Here is a 14,953-nt window from a genome sequence, read left to right on the forward strand (position 1 = left end):
TTAAGATCAGATAAATTGAGTTTATTTTGAAAAGCTTTAAATTGTGGTTGTAATTCACAGACAGAAAAGTTATCTCTTATCATGAAATGTTTTCTATATCATTTCCAGCAGTATGTTTTCAAATACTGTTTTTGTAAATACAAAAAATAGGTAAATGAAAAATAAAAATTGTTGTATGAATTGTATAATATGTCAAGGAACTGATAAAAATTCAAGCAATGACATCGAATATTTCAGTTCATATGAATCAAATTAACAATTTAAACGTTTTTCCCATTATCATATTTCATCACAAATTGATTTATCAGTCTTCGCTTGTTATCACGACTCTATTGATTGGAACACGCGTGTTTGATTGAGCACCGTTGAAATTCTGCGGTTCGCAATGAAAAATAATGTGATTTAGCAAGCTTGTCCATCACTTTCGAATGCATCGTGTGGCAAATCAGACATTTGCAAAGTGGCAAATGATAAAGCACTTATCACTTGATAAAGGACCACCGCAGTATATAAATAGGGGAATTTTTCTGCCGAATTCAGAAGTTTTTTGGTGGAGTTGAAGCCATGCGTTTCGCAATTGTGATCTTCGCGGCGGTTTTCGCCCTCACGGCGGCTGAATACCAATCATACGATGGGTAAAGAGTGCTTTCCTTAGAAGCCAGGATTCGCATTTCAAGGAGTATTTTCCAATAGGTATCAAGTGGTGACCATTAAAGTGGATTTGCCCGCGAAAGTGGATCTTCTGTTCCAATGGCAAGAGCAGGGAATCGACTTCTGGGACAGCCTGAACTCAATCGGTCGCCCGACGAGAGTCATGATTCCTCCGCATCTCCTCGAAGAGTTTCCCGCCTTCCTCAGGGAAAACGAGATTTCCTACGAACTCTCGATTCCTAATGTCGAAACGTAAGTTCGTTTCTTTATCATGTTGAAGTGCTTAAAGTTAGTTCGATTGTCTTTCGGTTTGCGGACAGTGTCATCGCGGAGGAGCGAAGAGTGAACATGGAGAGAAGAGCGATTGCCATGATGAAGAAGGCGAATTCGCCACGAGCAACTGCGGATTTCTCTTACTATTGGCAAACGGAGGAAATCAATCAATATCTGCGTGAACTCGCTGACGAATTTCCCAATTTGGTGACCCTTGAAGTCGCAGGACAGAGTTATGAAGGACGCGATATTTACGTTGTCAGAATTTCTAATTCGAACTTCGATGGCACTAAGCCTAAGGTTTTCATCGACGCCACAATTCACGCTCGCGAGTGGATCGCTCCGATGGCCGTTCTTTATCTCATTCACGAAATTGTTCAACATTCGGCTGATCATCCCGAATTCTACGAATGCGATTGGATCATCATACCAGTGGCGAATCCTGACGGATATCAGTACAGCCACGACAGCGTAAGCCTTTTTATTAGGCTTATGAAAGAACAATTTTGTTATTAATGGTAATCCTTTCGTGTGAATAGGATCGCATGTGGAGAAAGACTCGCAGAATCAATGATGGAAGCACATGTATTGGAGTCGATGGCAACAGGAATTACAGATATCGTTGGGGCTACGGAACTGGAATCAGCACCAATGTATGTAATGTGTGCGTGTTTCCAATTTCTGGAAATTAGTAATATTTTACTTAACTTTCAGCCTTGCTCAGAAATTTTCATCGGTCCTGCGCCATTCTCTGAGCCCGAAACCGAAATAGTCTCAAATGAATTGGGAAGAGATTCTGGTGTTCGTTTGTATCTTAGCTTCCACTCTTTCGGAGATTGGTTGCTTTTCCCTTGGGGATACGATCGCATTTATCACGCTAATCACGATCAAATTTTGGCGCTCGGGAACATCGCTGCTGATGCAATCTATAACGCTCACGGACGTCGTTACACTGTTGGTAACTCTGCGATTCTCCTCTATCCGGCTGCTGGAGCCAGTGATGACTACGCTGCCGGAGAGCATCATATCGACTTTTCTTATACGGTCGAGCTTACTGGAGGTGGAACTACTGGATTTGATCTACCACCAGCTCAGATTCTCCCTGTTTCCAGAGAGATCTTCACTGGTCTTCGCGCCTATGCTCAAAATATTGCTGACTTCTACTAAAGCAATAAATTTGGTCTTTGACTTTTGAACCAACACGAATTGTTTGTATATAAATGGTAAATTCCTGTGAATGAGCGATTGTGAATGAACGGATGTAGTAAATTAACACAATTGACTTCTATTCACTTTTCAAACTGAATTTTTCTTTCAATATACATAAAGTGAATTCTTCGCTTTGATGTTTCATTATCAGAAATATTTTGCTTGAATTACGTGTGAGTCTCAAGTTACAAATGTGCTTCAGTAAGCTTTCCTCCACTTGACGATGCATCGCGTGGCCCAACACTTAATATGACACAAGTACTTCATAACATTATCGTCACTCGATGCACACGATAAAGGACTGCGAGTATAAATAGAAGGAAATTTTCTGCGAGACTCGCAGACGATTGTTTGGCGGACTAGAAGTCATGCGTTACTCAATTCTGTTCTTCGCGGCGGTTTTCGCCTTCGCGGCTGCTGAATATCAATCATACGATGGGTAAATTCACCTAATTTCATCCCTAGTTTTTACTTCACAGAGTGACTCTGATTCCAGATATCAAGTTGTGACCATTAAAGTGGACGATCTGAAGAAACTGGATCTTCTGTTCCAATGGCAAGAGCAGGGAATCGACTTCTGGGATGACATCAACTCAGTCGGCCGTCCAATGAGAGTCATGATTCCTCCAGCTCTTCTCGAAGAGTTTCCCGCTTTCCTCAGAGACAACGAGATTTCCTACGAGCTGACAATTCCTAATGTCGAAACGTAAGGCTAACTTATTTATTAATTTCTATTAAGACTTTTGTTCTACTACAATCTGTATTTCCATCTTATGAACAGTGTCCTTGCCGAGGAGCGCAGAGTCAATAGGAAAAGTCGGGCCCGTGCTATGATGAGAAAGAGCCTTTCACCACGAGCGAAAGCTGACTTCAGCTATTACTGGCAACATGATGAGATCAACCAATATCTGCGCAATCTGGCCGCCGAATATCCCAATTTAGTGACTCTGGAAACGGCTGGGAAGAGTTACGAAGGTCGCGACATCCTTGTGGTCAGGATCTCGACCACAAACTTCGATGGAACCAAACCCAAAATCTTCATTGATGCCGGAATTCACGCCCGCGAGTGGATCGCTCCGATGGCTGCGCTTAATCTTATCCACGAACTTGTGGAGCATTCGGCTGATCATGCGGATTTCCTTGCCTGCGACTGGATCGTTATTCCTAGCGTGAATCCTGATGGTTACCAGTTTAGCCACGACAGCGTAAGAATGTTTTTTTTTGTATTAAAGAAATTTCTAAGGTTATTATATAATCTTCTCTTTATGATTAGGACCGCATGTGGAGGAAGACTCGTTCAAAGAATGCTGGAAGCACTTGCCGAGGAGTCGATGGCAACAGGAACTACAAATATTATTGGGGTTTCGGAACTGGAATTAGTCATAATGTAAGTAATAGCTCTATAATGTCTTGAATTAATGATCTCTAAAGACGAATAATTTTGCAGCCCTGCTCTGACGTATTTCTGGGTCCTGAGCCTCTTTCTGAGCCTGAAACTCAGGCTGTTGCCAACGAACTGGCTAAAGATGCTGCTGGCGTTCGCTTGTATCTCAGCTTCCACTCTTACGGAGACTGGCTTCTGTTTCCTTGGGGATACGATCGCGTTCATCACGACAATCACAGCGAACTTGATTCTCTTGGTCACAAAGTTGCCGCCGCAGTCAAATCTGCCCACGGAAGGAAATACACTGTCGGCAACTCCGCAATTCTCCTCTATCCAGCTTCTGGAGCCAGTGATGATCATGCAGCTGGTGAGCACAACATCACTCTTTCCTACACCGTTGAGCTGACTGGTGGCGGCCGTCAAGGATTCGATTTGCCAGCAGATAAAATTGTTAAAATTTCCGGAGAGATCTTTACTGGTCTTCGCGTTTATGCTCAATACGTTGCTGAACACTTTTAAGAAAATAAATTTGTTCTTTGACTCTTGAACACATGCGAATAATTGTTTGTTTTTAAATGTTGTTTGTATATAAATTGTAAATTACTATGAATGGGTAAGTTTTCAATGGACGGATGTAGTAAATTAACAGCAATTGACTTTAATTCACCTCTGAAATGTCTTAATCGTAATTTTTGATCAACATAAATTCTTCATTTTCATGTTTCGTAATTTATCAAGTGAAAAGTAATCTTCCTTCATTATCAGGACTCTTTCGATTGAATCACACGCACTTGATGGAGCACCAGCGGAATTCTCCATCAGTCCTCAAAGCAACATCGCTTTCGAGATAGCTTCAGTTATGTGCTCCAGTAAGCTTTTCCACCACTTGCCGATGCATCGCGTGGCCAATCACTCAATAGCAAGTGGTTCAAGATAAGATACTTTATCACTCGATAAAAGGCTGCGAGTATAAAAAGGGAGATTTTTTCCGAAATCCACAGACAGTTAGGTGAACTAGAAGTCATGCGTTACTCAATTCTGTTCTTCGCGGCGGTTTTCGCCTTCGCGGCTGCTGAATATCAATCATACGATGGGTAAATTCACCTAATTTCATCCCTAGTTTTTACTTCACAGAGTGACTCTGATTCCAGATATCAAGTTGTGACCATTAAAGTGGACGATCTGAAGAAACTGGATCTTCTGTTCCAATGGCAAGAGCAGGGAATCGACTTCTGGGATGACATCAACTCAGTCGGCCGTCCAATGAGAGTCATGATTCCTCCAGCTCTTCTCGAAGAGTTTCCCGCCTTCCTCAGAAACAACGAGATTTCCTACGAGCTGACAATTCCTAATGTCGAAACGTAAGGCACATTTTTAATCACTCCTTAAGTGAATTTTGGTGATAGTGTGAATTTTCTTTTTGTGAAGTGTTCTCGCCGAGGAGCGCAGAGTTAATATCGAAAGTAGGGCTCGCGCTATGCTGAAAAGGAGCATTTCACCACGAGCGACTGCCGACTTCAGTTATTACTGGCAACCTGCTGAAATTAATCAGTATCTGAGCGATCTGGCCGCCGAATATCCCAATTTAGTAACTCTTGAATCGGCTGGACAGAGTTACGAAGGCCGCGACATCCCAGTGGTCAGAATTTCGAACACAAACTTCGATGGAACCAAACCTAAGATCTTCATTGATGCCGGAATTCACGCCCGCGAGTGGATCGCTCCGATGGCTGCGCTTAATCTTATCCACGAACTTGTGGAGCATTCGGCTGATCATGCGGATTTCCTTGCCTGCGATTGGATCGTCATTCCTAGCGTGAATCCGGATGGATATCAATTTACTCACGACAGCGTAAGAATGCTTTTCGATATGGAAAAAGAATTATTCTTATAACAATCTTCTCTTTATGATTAGAACCGCATGTGGAGGAAGACTCGCTCACACAATGCTGGAAGCACTTGCCGAGGAGTCGATGGCAACAGGAATTACAGATATTTCTGGGGTTTCGGAACCGGAATCAGTACTAATGTAAGAATAGCACTTATGTCTTAAGTCAATGGTCTCTGAAGACAAATTAATTTTCTTGCAGCCCTGCTCTGATGTGTTCCTTGGACGTCAGCCTCTCTCTGAGCCTGAGACTCAGGCTGTGGCAAATGAGTTGGCTAGAGATGCTGCTGGCATTCGCTTGTATCTCAGCTTCCACTCTTACGGAGACTGGCTTCTGTTTCCTTGGGGATACGATCGTGTTTATCACGACAATCACGATCAGCTTGATCTCGTGGGACAGCAAGTTGCTGCTGCCATTAATACCGCTCACGGAAGGACTTACACTGTTGGCAATTCCGCCATCCTTCTCTATCCAGCTGCTGGAGCCAGTGATGACTACGCAGCTGGTGAGCACAACATCCCGCTTTCCTACACTGTTGAACTGACTGGCGGCGGAAGTCAAGGATTCGATCTGCCTCCGGCTCAAATTGTTCAAATCACCGGAGAGATCTTCACTGGTCTTCGCGCCTATGCTCAATATGTTGCTGCCAATTTCTAAATTCTGGAAAAATAAACTGATGTTTTATATCACCCTAAATCTTTATGTTTCTTATATGCTCGTGAAGTGGCTCTAACATTGAGTCACTTGGCAATACATTCAGTAGTCGATTAAACCACTCCACAATAATAAAAAGCGATAAGGCGCACCTTATCAATACCACGCCATATCGTCACGCGTGTGTATAATTAATTGACGAGGTAATTAGCTCATAATAAACGATAGAGTACTTAAGCATTGATTTTTCATTCAAACTAGTTTTACACCGCATTCGATGGACAAAATGCGTTATTTAGTGATCTTTGTGACGTTCTTCATTTTTAGGTAAGATAAATGCTAGAATTTTGTGCTAGATTTCATTTCCCTTCTTGTTAATAGTGTCGTGGTGGTCGTGGCGGATGGGAGGAAGATTAGCATGCAAAGAGAAACTTATACTATTAAACGCCGTGCACCATCTGAGACTACTGTGAATTTTTCTTATTATTGGCAACCTGACGAGATCAACCAATATCTGCGCAATCTGGCCGCCAAGTATCCCAATTTGGTGACTCTTGAAATGGCTGGAAAGAGTTATGAAGGCCGCGATATCCTTGTGGTCAGGATCTCGACCACAAACTTCGATGGAACTAAACCCAAAATCTTCATTGATGCCGGAATTCACGCCCGCGAGTGGATCGCTCCGATGGCTGCGCTCAATATTATTCACGAACTTGTGGAGCATTCGGCTGATCATGCGGATTTCCTTGCCTGCGACTGGATCGTCATTCCTAGCGTGAATCCTGATGGTTACCAGTTTAGCCACGATAGTGTAAGTATTTTGAATTATACGACACATGCAATATTTTTAAGAAACTATTTGTGATCAGGTACGCATGTGGCGAAAAACGCGATCAATTAACGCGGGAAGTGAGTGTAAAGGAGTTGATGGAAACAGGAATTATGATTACAACTGGGCCTTCAATTCTGGCAACAGTGATGATGTGAGTATATTTGTATTGAAGCACACAAACGAGAGTTTCACTAATAATTTCAATTTATAGCCTTGCTCTGACACCTTTCGTGGTCCGAAACCTCACTCTGAGCCCGAAGTTCAGGCTGTTGCTAAAGAGTTGGCCAGAGATGCTGCTGGAATTCGCTTGTATCTCAGCCTCCACGCTTCAGGAAATTACATTCTCTTCCCCTGGGGATATGATCGTGTCCATCACACGAATCACAATGAGCTCGAGAAACTCGGTCACCTCGTGGCGGACGCGATTTATGCAACTCATAAGCGTCGCTTTCAAGTTGGAACTGCAGCCATTCTCCTCTATCCAGCAGCTGGAGGAAGCGATGACTATGCAATTGGCGTGCATAACATCAGTCTCTCTTACACACTCGAGCTAACTGGCGGCGGAGAGGAAGGATTTGATTTGCCAGCAAATCAAATTGTTGCGGTGTCTCAAGAAATCTTCACCGGAATTCGTGTTTTTGCTAATTATATAGCTTCTAAAAGTTAAATCTGAACAGTGGAAGAAGTATTAAATGATCATGCTTGAGGAATTCGTTACACACAATATTCATATCTTCGATATATCGATAAATCGTCTCCGCGAGGAGGGCGAAAAGTGACAACGCCGCATAACCTCAAAGATTGTTTTGCTGTGCTGTGTTTCCTGGCCAGGAAAAGTGGTAATTTCCCAGGATTTTCTGCAGAAAGTGCGTGACAAGATGTTGCAAAGAGTGTGTGCGATCCTCCTGTGCCTCTTGGTGCAGAGTGTGGTCTCTGTGAGGGCCGAAGGGATGCATTTTGGCGATGCGCTGGCTCTGATCGTTGGCATTATCTTGGGCACCGTCGGGATTCTGGCCTGTCTCGGCGCCTATGCTAGGAAATTATCAGTCAACCAATATTGATATCAGTCTAATGATAATCTTGTTATTCTTTAGAATATTCCTTTCATTTTATTATAAGCAATTTGAGTGAGAAATGACCGAGAAGTTGCTGTCCGGAACATTCTGTATGGCGAAACTCCCGGATAAGCTGGAAAATTGATAAGAACACAAGAGTTCGTGGACAAAGGCTGGACAATCGTGAACAATTTTACTTGGTTGTTTGGTTTTTGGTGATAATAGAGAGTGACAAAATGTATTCTGCCGGTAGTTTAATGAGATTCTCTGTGAGATCAGGAAGGCACTTGACGCCTTCGTTGAGCTTACTTCATCCCTCTGGGAAACATCAGTCCTGCCCTCAAGGATTGCAGATGCAGGCGAGGAACTTCTCCTACTCAGAAGCAGTGTCGAAGCTGTGGATGTCTCTGTCCAGCAGCACTCCTGTGTCCTACTGTCAGGAAGGACTAATCAAACTTCATGACTCAACCGGTCTTCCTTGGTGGGGCACGATAATTCTGTCCACGATCCTTCTGAGGAGCGTCGTGACTGTTCCTCTGACTATTTATCAGCAGAAGATTATGGCCAGACTTGAGTTGATCACGCTGGAGTTGCCGGAAATCGCCAAAGAGCTCAAGATGGAAACTGCGATTGCCATGAAGAAATTCAACTGGACGGAGAAGGAAGCCCAGATCATGTTCAAGCACTCGGTGAGAAGACTTCAATTACCAATTTCCTGCTTCTCTTAATTGGCTCTCTCGCTTTCCAGCTTAAGAAACAGTGGTCGAAACTCGTGGTGAGAGAAAATTGCCATCCGGCGAAAACAATGATCGTGCTCTGGGGCCAGATTCCTCTGTGGATCTTCCAGTCAGTGGCGATCAGGAATCTTGTCTATATGCTACCAGATCCAAAGTCGCTCTATGCGGGAATAATCTTCGCTCAACTCTCATTGGGTGGCTTTCTCTGGATACCAAATCTCACAATTCCGGACGCTTCGCTGATCCTGCCCATCAGTCTAGGCATCATCAATCTCGCTATTGTGGAGATACAAGTGCTGTCCAGAGTGCGACCTGGAGGACGTCTGCACAAGATTGGCACGAACTTCATGCGTGTGATCAGCGTCATCATGATTCCCGTGGCTTGCACAGTTCCTTCCGTAAGTATTTCGCCCCAATTGTTGCATATGAAGTCATGTTTTCACGGCTTTTCCCGGAATTCAGTGCCTGAGTCTCTACTGGGTGACTTCCAGTGCCTTCGGTCTGGCCCAAAATTTCACGATGATGTCACCGAAATTCAGACGCGCACTGGGAATTCCCGTGACCCCGAGCCAACTGGAGCATCCGTACAAACATCTAGCAGATGGCGTGTCGCAGAGAGCGCAGAAAATGCTATCTTGGCTGCCGAAGAGAGGCTAAATTGTGCACAAAAGTATGCTCATTGAGCGTCTTATTTTCTCAATTTTTGCCGTCATTTGAACTCTTGATCTTTCCACTGATAGTGATAATCTTTGTTTACAGAAAACGACTAACATTCGACTCGATAGGGTGACTCTGTGCCACTCGAGAAGTCTCGTGGTGCATTGTGGAGTCGGGCAGGAATTGTGCTGTTGGGATCATCCTGCAGCGAGAGAGGCAATTAGTGAAGATCGCTTCATGAGAGCAAGTAGCATTCTGTACTGATCAGTTCGCATTTGATCGCTCGACAATGCGAAGGTTTAGTTATACTGTTGAAAAGAGTGAGAAGTGTTAATCTTTCCAATCAGACATGAAACCCTGTCTTTGGACAGCGTTCCTGGTGATCCTGGCATCGATCGCGGTGTCCGAAGGGGTTTGTGATTCGTTTTTTCCAAGAGATTTTCCCTTTTTGTAGTCTTCTTTTGAGCAGAGATCGAAATTATATTTGCGCACTTGCGAGTCACTGAATGCTAACAATCTGTTATCAGTGGGGAATTTTTTGTGCGATCGCGACTGATCATAATAATTCTGAAAATGAAAACTGTGGGGAGATAAAAATATTTTGTGCAATTTTATAATCAAGGCAAATGTGAAGTAATAAAGTCGTTTCGTAGTGAGAATCTTGACCTACAATTATGCGCACTTTAACATGATCTTCTTACTGTGATTTTTAACCGCTGTCCTTTGGATGTGTTGCAGATCTACGATCCAACTGGCGATGGCGTGAAAAACCGCCCCGTCGTGCGTGAGCCGCTGAACAGGCGACAATTCGAGCGCCTTCAGCAGCCCGTGACAGAGCCTGGCGTCACGATCCACGATCAGTACAGTCAAGTGGTGATGCAGCGGTCAGGAAGACACTTTGGCCGCAGCGATAGTTCGCACGTGATGCGAATCGCTCGTCCAGGCGCAACGACGGAATCTCCTGAGCAACGTCGTGAACCGCTGGCGCGAGTGCAGCTTCAGCAGCCCAGCCAAGCCACTCCGCAGTCGCTGCAGTCTCGCCAAGGACCTGAAGAGCAGGAGAACGAAGTGGGCGTGAGTTATGGAACCGAGTGTCCTGCGTTCGCGACAGGACAATTTGCCTACGTGATGGATTGTCGGCAGTATTTGAACTGCTGGAAGGGACGCGGATACATCCAGAGCTGTCCTCCCGGGACGCTCTTTAATCCCGAGACCAGTGCCTGCGATCATCCCTCGAAGGTTGTCTGTGTCACATTCGACACTCCCGTTCAGCGTGAGAAGCCCGCGAGACTCCAATTCCAGCCTCAAAGGCAGAATCCGACCTCCATCCAGAGCAGAGGCTTTGGCGACTCGCCACAGACACGGAGAGAGCCAAAATGCGCTCCAGGATCATCGGGATTGACGGAGCATCCATACGATTGCTCAAAGTTCCTCAATTGCGCCAATGGCGTGACATACATCCAGGATTGCGGCCCCGGAACGGTCTTCAATCCCATCTTCAGCATCTGCGACTGGCCTCACAATGTCAACTGTGGCTCCAAGGCTCTGCCTGACGATCAGTCGGACAATGCGCGGCAGCCGGACTACGGAGAGGGGAAGATTGACATGCGCAATGAGTTCGACGATGACCTCTCAGGCGCTGGAAGTGCTCACTCGCGAAAAATTTACAACAGACCTCAGTACCAAGGTCCATCGACGGAAGACCCTCAGTCTCTGCTCGTGCCTTCGCAGGATCTTCAGCCGCCGAGGCAGAATCCTGGCCAGGGAAGGCAGTATCCGGTTTATGATCGCACAAAGGGCGCGAGAGGATTTGGGAGCTCAAATCCTCAGACGCAAGATAACCCGACTGGTTTCGGGCAGGCAAATCCTGGAGATCCTGGTCGGAAGTATCCTCTACGCGGTCGTGAGGGAGGGATTAGTGGAACTTTCAATCCTCAGGCTGTCGAGATTCCTTCTTTAGACCTTCAGCCACCGAGGGAATCCGAAAAACCAGGACAGCAATGGTCTCAGAATCCTGGACAGCAGGGAAGCCAATATCCTGGACAGCAAGGAAGCCAATATCCTGGACAGCAAGGAAGCCAATATCCTGGACAGCAAGGAAGTCAATATCCTGGACAGCAAGGAAGTCAATATCCTGGACAGCAAGGAAGCCAATATCCTGGACAGCAAGGAAGTCAATATCCTGGACAGCAAGGAAGTCAATATCCTGGACAGCAAGGAAGTCAGTATCCTGGACAGCAAGGAAGTCAGTATCCTGGACAGCAGGGAAGTCAATATCCTGGACAGCAAGGAAGTCAATATCCTGGACAGCAAGGAAGTCAATATCCTGGACAGCAGGGAAGCCAATATCCAGGACAGAAAGGATCTCAACAATATCCTGTCTATATTCGTCCAGGAAGTCAATCACAGGGAATTCCTTCTGAGACCTTGCAACCGCCTCCAGTTCAGGATCCACAGCAAGATCCTGATGCCAGGACCTTTGTGATTGGCCTAATTCCTCCACCGACAGAAAGACCCTCTTCTCTGGACTCCAGATGGTCGGATTCGCAGCAAAGGACCGTGAACCAGTGGCAATTGCCTTGGCAGCCGACGTCAACAGAGAGGACGGAAGTCTCCGTGACTTACTATCCTTCCTACAATCGCCAGTACTACAATCCTCAGTCTCTCACCACAGAGGATCCGTCTCATCAGAGCCAGTTGGCCATCAGTGAGGCCATGCAGGCTCTGCTGAGGCCGTACTTGAGAGGATCAGGATCTCAGTCTCAGGTGGACATGAAGAATGTCTCGGGCATCTTCACGACCACTCCTCTGCCGCCGATGACTGGAGAGCAGGAGAGTCTGGCTCAGGGCGGAGGATGGAAGCCGCAAGGATCGGCTGGATCTGAGGAAGAGATGGCCGTTCCGCCTGGACATAGTGTTGAGTGGCACAAGGCACATCCGCATGTGCCTCTGCCTGGTCAGGGAAATTCCAATGAACCAGTGATGCCTCCCGGACACAGCCTGGAGTGGCATCGTGCGCATCCGCATGTGCCTCTGCCTGGACAACAGGATTCTGGCGAGGCAATGCCTCCAGGACACAGTCGTGAGTGGCACAGAGCGCATCCTGAAGTACCGCTTCCTGGAAATCATCATGGGCATCATCATCGCTGGCACGGTCGAGGTCATCACCATCACGATCATCGTCCACACCACAGACATCATCACCATCACAACAGAGAACCGGAGAGCACCACTCCGACCACGGACACAATCTCAACGCCTCTGCCCAATATCGATGTGAGACTCAGCGTCCCTTCCACTCCAGGATTCATGCCGCTGGGCAGTCAGAGCGCGAATACGCGCTGCGCGGGCCAGTTCAATTGTTCCAATGAGTTCTGCGTCTCACAGGACGATGTGTGCGACGGGAAGAACGACTGCGGCAACTGGAAAGACGAGTCCGACTGTGACCATATTGGATTCGAGATGCGGCTGTCCAGTGACCAGGGAGCGGCGCACGAGGGCAGACTAGAGGTGAAGGTGTACAATCAGTGGGGCTATGTTTGCGATGATAAGTTCGATATGCGCGACGCGGATGTTGTGTGCCGCGAGTTGGGATTCCCTCTGGGCGCGGCGGAGGTGCGCGGGAATTCCTACTATCCGCCGCACAGGAGCATGCTTCGTGGCGAGGACAGTGCCATCTTCCTCGTGGACGAGCTGGACTGTCGCGGCAGCGAGAAGACCGTGAGGGAGTGCGACTTCAGCGGATGGGGCGTGCACGATTGCAATGCGGAGGAAGTGGTTGGCGTGGTGTGCAAAGTGCCCGTGATGACTTGTCCGCTGGACTACTGGCTGTGTGACACGTCGCAGGAGTGCATCCCCATCGGCTTCCTCTGTGACAATGTGCCGGATTGCACGGACCACTCGGACGAGGAGCAGCGTCACTGCGCGGCTCCGGTGGAGATTCGCCTCGCCGGCGGACAGAGTCACCTCGAGGGGCGCGTGGAGGTGAAATATCGCGAGATTTGGGGCACAATCTGCGACGATGACTTCAATGCAGAGGAGGCGGCAGTGGTTTGTCGATCTCTGGGCTTCCATGGGCCGTCTTACGTGCTGAAGAACACTTTTGGTCCTGGGACGGGAATCATTTGGCTGGATCAGGTGGATTGCGTGGGCAATGAGACTTCCGTGGAGCAGTGCTCGCACTGGCACTGGGGAGAGCACAATTGCGCCCACTCTGAAGACGTGGGCATCAAATGTTCTCACGGGGAACCGACACAGTACAGCGTCAGGCATCAGACTTCGCCCAGCAATCAGCAGTTTGGGGCGCAACTCGACTCCAGAATCTCACTAGACATTCCCGAGGGGAGCATTAAAGTGCAATTTCCACCGGTGGAATGTGGGAAGGTGAAAGTGACTCAGCAGGAGAGCGAATGGGAGAGACATGTGGGCTTCAAGGTGATCAATGGAACGCACGCCCAGAGAGGATTTCATCCCTGGCAAGCAGCGATCCGAGTGCGTGGCGCCGGAAAGTCTTCTCACTGGTGCGGAGCTGTTCTCATCTCTGAGCAGCATCTGTTGACTGCGGCGCACTGTCTCGTGGGCTACTCGAAAGGCGCCCTGTTCATCCGCCTGGGGGATCATCATGCGGAAGTCGTGGAGCCCGAGGAGGTGGAGAGCTTCATTGAGAACTTCTACGTGCACGAGGACTTCCGCAGCGGCGGACAGCACATGAATAACGACATTGCGATCATTGTGCTGAAGAAACCGGTGGCCTACACGGATCACATTCAGCCGATCTGTCTGCCGCCGAAGAACAGCATTTACTTTCCCGGCATGAAGTGCACCATCTCCGGCTGGGGCTCCATTCAGTCCGGCAAGTCGAGTGAGTTATATGCTGATGTGAAAGCATTTCTCCGTTGCCTAATTGATTGAATTCCAAGATGTTTCAGCATCGGCGCTGGAGCTGAGAGCTGGCACCGTGCCGATCCTGGCGAGGGACGTCTGTGAGGAGCCTCATGTGTACGGAAACAGGATCACAGACGGCATGTTCTGCGCCGGAAGCCTGGACGAGGGAGTTGACTCTTGCATGGGAGATTCCGGCGGCGGTTTGGTGTGTCAGAGCGAAGGTGAGGATGGAATTAAGTGGTCTCAAGTGTGTGTGTTCTTATCTATTTTATTTATTCTGCCTCTCAAGGGACTCACAAACTGTACGGGATCATCTCGTGGGGCCATCATTGCGGCTATGCCAACAAGCCGGGTGTGTACGTGAAGGTGTCACAGTATATCGATTGGATTTGGGACAAGCTCAACGGCACATCAACTCCGTCTCTCTGAGAGCGGAGCCACAATTGCCGCGCTTCAACGCCTTGTATTAAAAATGCACTTTAACCTTCTCGTTAGACTGTAGAAGTACATGGAGGAAAAAAAAGAGAGAAGAAAAATCCAAAATCACCCGCAACTTTTCACTTTCCCGGCGCGAGGAAAGCGTGCAGCGCCAGAGCGGGACGGAAGACTCGGCGAGAGCGGCGAGAGCATTTTCCCCAACAAACTGTAACGCTGTGTGTGCGAAGAGGCTTTCTGAGGGGCGAGCTTTCAGTGTGAGACTTGTGTCAGTTGCGCGCTCCACATTTCTT

General features: G+C 47.4%; 6 protein-coding genes across 9 annotated transcripts; all 6 read left to right on the forward strand.

Moving 5' to 3' along the window:
• The first annotated feature begins 564 nt into the window (after positions 1 to 564).
• LOC132260007 (carboxypeptidase B-like) lies at positions 565 to 2,123 on the forward strand. Its single transcript, XM_059757902.1, has 5 exons — positions 565 to 635; positions 694 to 903; positions 972 to 1,395; positions 1,464 to 1,577; positions 1,639 to 2,123. The coding sequence occupies exons 1-5, from the start codon at positions 565 to 567 to the stop codon at positions 2,089 to 2,091; spliced, it is 1,272 nt and encodes a 423-aa protein (XP_059613885.1). The 3' UTR covers positions 2,092 to 2,123.
• A 351-nt stretch (positions 2,124 to 2,474) lies between these two features.
• Positions 2,475 to 4,078, forward strand: LOC132260006 (carboxypeptidase B-like). Its single transcript, XM_059757901.1, has 5 exons — positions 2,475 to 2,572; positions 2,630 to 2,839; positions 2,915 to 3,338; positions 3,407 to 3,520; positions 3,581 to 4,078. Exons 1-5 carry the CDS (start codon positions 2,502 to 2,504, stop codon positions 4,034 to 4,036), a joined length of 1,275 nt encoding a protein of 424 aa, XP_059613884.1. The 5' UTR covers positions 2,475 to 2,501; the 3' UTR covers positions 4,037 to 4,078.
• A 415-nt stretch (positions 4,079 to 4,493) lies between these two features.
• LOC132261133 (carboxypeptidase B-like) lies at positions 4,494 to 6,095 on the forward strand. The gene is made up of 5 exons (XM_059759708.1): positions 4,494 to 4,611; positions 4,669 to 4,878; positions 4,946 to 5,369; positions 5,433 to 5,546; positions 5,608 to 6,095. Exons 1-5 carry the CDS (start codon positions 4,541 to 4,543, stop codon positions 6,061 to 6,063), a joined length of 1,275 nt encoding a protein of 424 aa, XP_059615691.1. The 5' UTR covers positions 4,494 to 4,540; the 3' UTR covers positions 6,064 to 6,095.
• Positions 6,096 to 6,344: 249 nt separating this feature from the next.
• LOC132259906 (carboxypeptidase B-like) lies at positions 6,345 to 7,591 on the forward strand. Its single transcript, XM_059757721.1, has 4 exons — positions 6,345 to 6,387; positions 6,442 to 6,869; positions 6,913 to 7,043; positions 7,104 to 7,591. Exons 1-4 carry the CDS (start codon positions 6,347 to 6,349, stop codon positions 7,557 to 7,559), a joined length of 1,056 nt encoding a protein of 351 aa, XP_059613704.1. The 5' UTR covers positions 6,345 to 6,346; the 3' UTR covers positions 7,560 to 7,591.
• Positions 7,592 to 7,680: 89 nt separating this feature from the next.
• Positions 7,681 to 10,000, forward strand: LOC132261134 (cytochrome c oxidase assembly protein COX18, mitochondrial). 3 transcript variants are annotated; one of them, XM_059759710.1, is made up of 5 exons: positions 7,681 to 7,758; positions 7,987 to 8,636; positions 8,696 to 9,082; positions 9,147 to 9,354; positions 9,444 to 10,000. In XM_059759710.1, exons 2-4 carry the CDS (start codon positions 8,184 to 8,186, stop codon positions 9,339 to 9,341), a joined length of 1,035 nt encoding a protein of 344 aa, XP_059615693.1. In that variant the 5' UTR covers positions 7,681 to 7,758; positions 7,987 to 8,183; the 3' UTR covers positions 9,342 to 9,354; positions 9,444 to 10,000. The 3 variants fall into 3 exon arrangements, with proteins under 3 accessions (XP_059615693.1, XP_059615694.1, XP_059615692.1); XM_059759711.1 differs by having other exon boundaries at positions 7,687 to 7,731; positions 8,012 to 8,636; XM_059759709.1 differs by lacking the exon at positions 7,681 to 7,758 and having other exon boundaries at positions 7,960 to 8,636.
• A 90-nt stretch (positions 10,001 to 10,090) lies between these two features.
• LOC132261131 (uncharacterized) lies at positions 10,091 to 14,771 on the forward strand. Of its 2 annotated transcripts, none has more exons than XM_059759701.1 (3): positions 10,091 to 14,202; positions 14,261 to 14,446; positions 14,515 to 14,771. In XM_059759701.1, exons 1-3 carry the CDS (start codon positions 10,218 to 10,220, stop codon positions 14,652 to 14,654), a joined length of 4,311 nt encoding a protein of 1,436 aa, XP_059615684.1. In that variant the 5' UTR covers positions 10,091 to 10,217; the 3' UTR covers positions 14,655 to 14,771. The 2 variants fall into 2 exon arrangements, with proteins under 2 accessions (XP_059615684.1, XP_059615685.1); XM_059759702.1 differs by having other exon boundaries at positions 14,270 to 14,446.
• The last annotated feature ends 182 nt before the right edge of the window (positions 14,772 to 14,953 follow it).

Source organism: Phlebotomus argentipes, unplaced genomic scaffold, assembly GCF_947086385.1.
Source record: "Phlebotomus argentipes unplaced genomic scaffold, Phlebotomus argentipes genome assembly scaffold_18, whole genome shotgun sequence".
NCBI lineage: Eukaryota > Metazoa > Arthropoda > Insecta > Diptera > Psychodidae > Phlebotomus > Phlebotomus argentipes.

What these genes read in the sequence shown, in the direction of transcription:
- LOC132260007 (XM_059757902.1), top strand. Translation starts at nt 565, where the DNA reads ATGCGTTTCGCAATTGTGATCTTCGCGGCGGTTTTCGCCCTCACGGCG. An exon ending in TCGATTCCTAATGTCGAAAC is followed by an intron (nt 904 to 971) that starts GTAAGTTCGTTT and finishes GTTTGCGGACAG; the next exon opens with TGTCATCGCGGAGGAGCGAA. An exon ending in GAACTGGAATCAGCACCAAT is followed by an intron (nt 1,578 to 1,638) that starts GTATGTAATGTG and finishes CTTAACTTTCAG; the next exon opens with CCTTGCTCAGAAATTTTCAT.
- LOC132260006 (XM_059757901.1), top strand. Translation starts at nt 2,502, where the DNA reads ATGCGTTACTCAATTCTGTTCTTCGCGGCGGTTTTCGCCTTCGCGGCT. An exon ending in GAATATCAATCATACGATGG is followed by an intron (nt 2,573 to 2,629) that starts GTAAATTCACCT and finishes CTCTGATTCCAG; the next exon opens with ATATCAAGTTGTGACCATTA. An exon ending in ACCAGTTTAGCCACGACAGC is followed by an intron (nt 3,339 to 3,406) that starts GTAAGAATGTTT and finishes CTTTATGATTAG; the next exon opens with GACCGCATGTGGAGGAAGAC.
- LOC132261133 (XM_059759708.1), top strand. Translation starts at nt 4,541, where the DNA reads ATGCGTTACTCAATTCTGTTCTTCGCGGCGGTTTTCGCCTTCGCGGCT. An exon ending in GAATATCAATCATACGATGG is followed by an intron (nt 4,612 to 4,668) that starts GTAAATTCACCT and finishes CTCTGATTCCAG; the next exon opens with ATATCAAGTTGTGACCATTA. An exon ending in GAACCGGAATCAGTACTAAT is followed by an intron (nt 5,547 to 5,607) that starts GTAAGAATAGCA and finishes ATTTTCTTGCAG; the next exon opens with CCCTGCTCTGATGTGTTCCT.
- LOC132259906 (XM_059757721.1), top strand. Translation starts at nt 6,347, where the DNA reads ATGCGTTATTTAGTGATCTTTGTGACGTTCTTCATTTTTAG. An exon ending in TTACCAGTTTAGCCACGATA is followed by an intron (nt 6,870 to 6,912) that starts GTGTAAGTATTT and finishes AATATTTTTAAG; the next exon opens with AAACTATTTGTGATCAGGTA. An exon ending in ATTCTGGCAACAGTGATGAT is followed by an intron (nt 7,044 to 7,103) that starts GTGAGTATATTT and finishes TTCAATTTATAG; the next exon opens with CCTTGCTCTGACACCTTTCG.
- LOC132261134 (XM_059759710.1), top strand. Translation starts at nt 8,184, where the DNA reads ATGTATTCTGCCGGTAGTTTAATGAGATTCTCTGTGAGATCAGGAAGG. An exon ending in AGATCATGTTCAAGCACTCG is followed by an intron (nt 8,637 to 8,695) that starts GTGAGAAGACTT and finishes CTCGCTTTCCAG; the next exon opens with CTTAAGAAACAGTGGTCGAA. An exon ending in TGGCTTGCACAGTTCCTTCC is followed by an intron (nt 9,083 to 9,146) that starts GTAAGTATTTCG and finishes CCCGGAATTCAG; the next exon opens with TGCCTGAGTCTCTACTGGGT.
- LOC132261131 (XM_059759701.1), top strand. Translation starts at nt 10,218, where the DNA reads ATGCAGCGGTCAGGAAGACACTTTGGCCGCAGCGATAGTTCGCACGTG. An exon ending in CATTCAGTCCGGCAAGTCGA is followed by an intron (nt 14,203 to 14,260) that starts GTGAGTTATATG and finishes TTGAATTCCAAG; the next exon opens with ATGTTTCAGCATCGGCGCTG. An exon ending in TTTGGTGTGTCAGAGCGAAG is followed by an intron (nt 14,447 to 14,514) that starts GTGAGGATGGAA and finishes CTGCCTCTCAAG; the next exon opens with GGACTCACAAACTGTACGGG.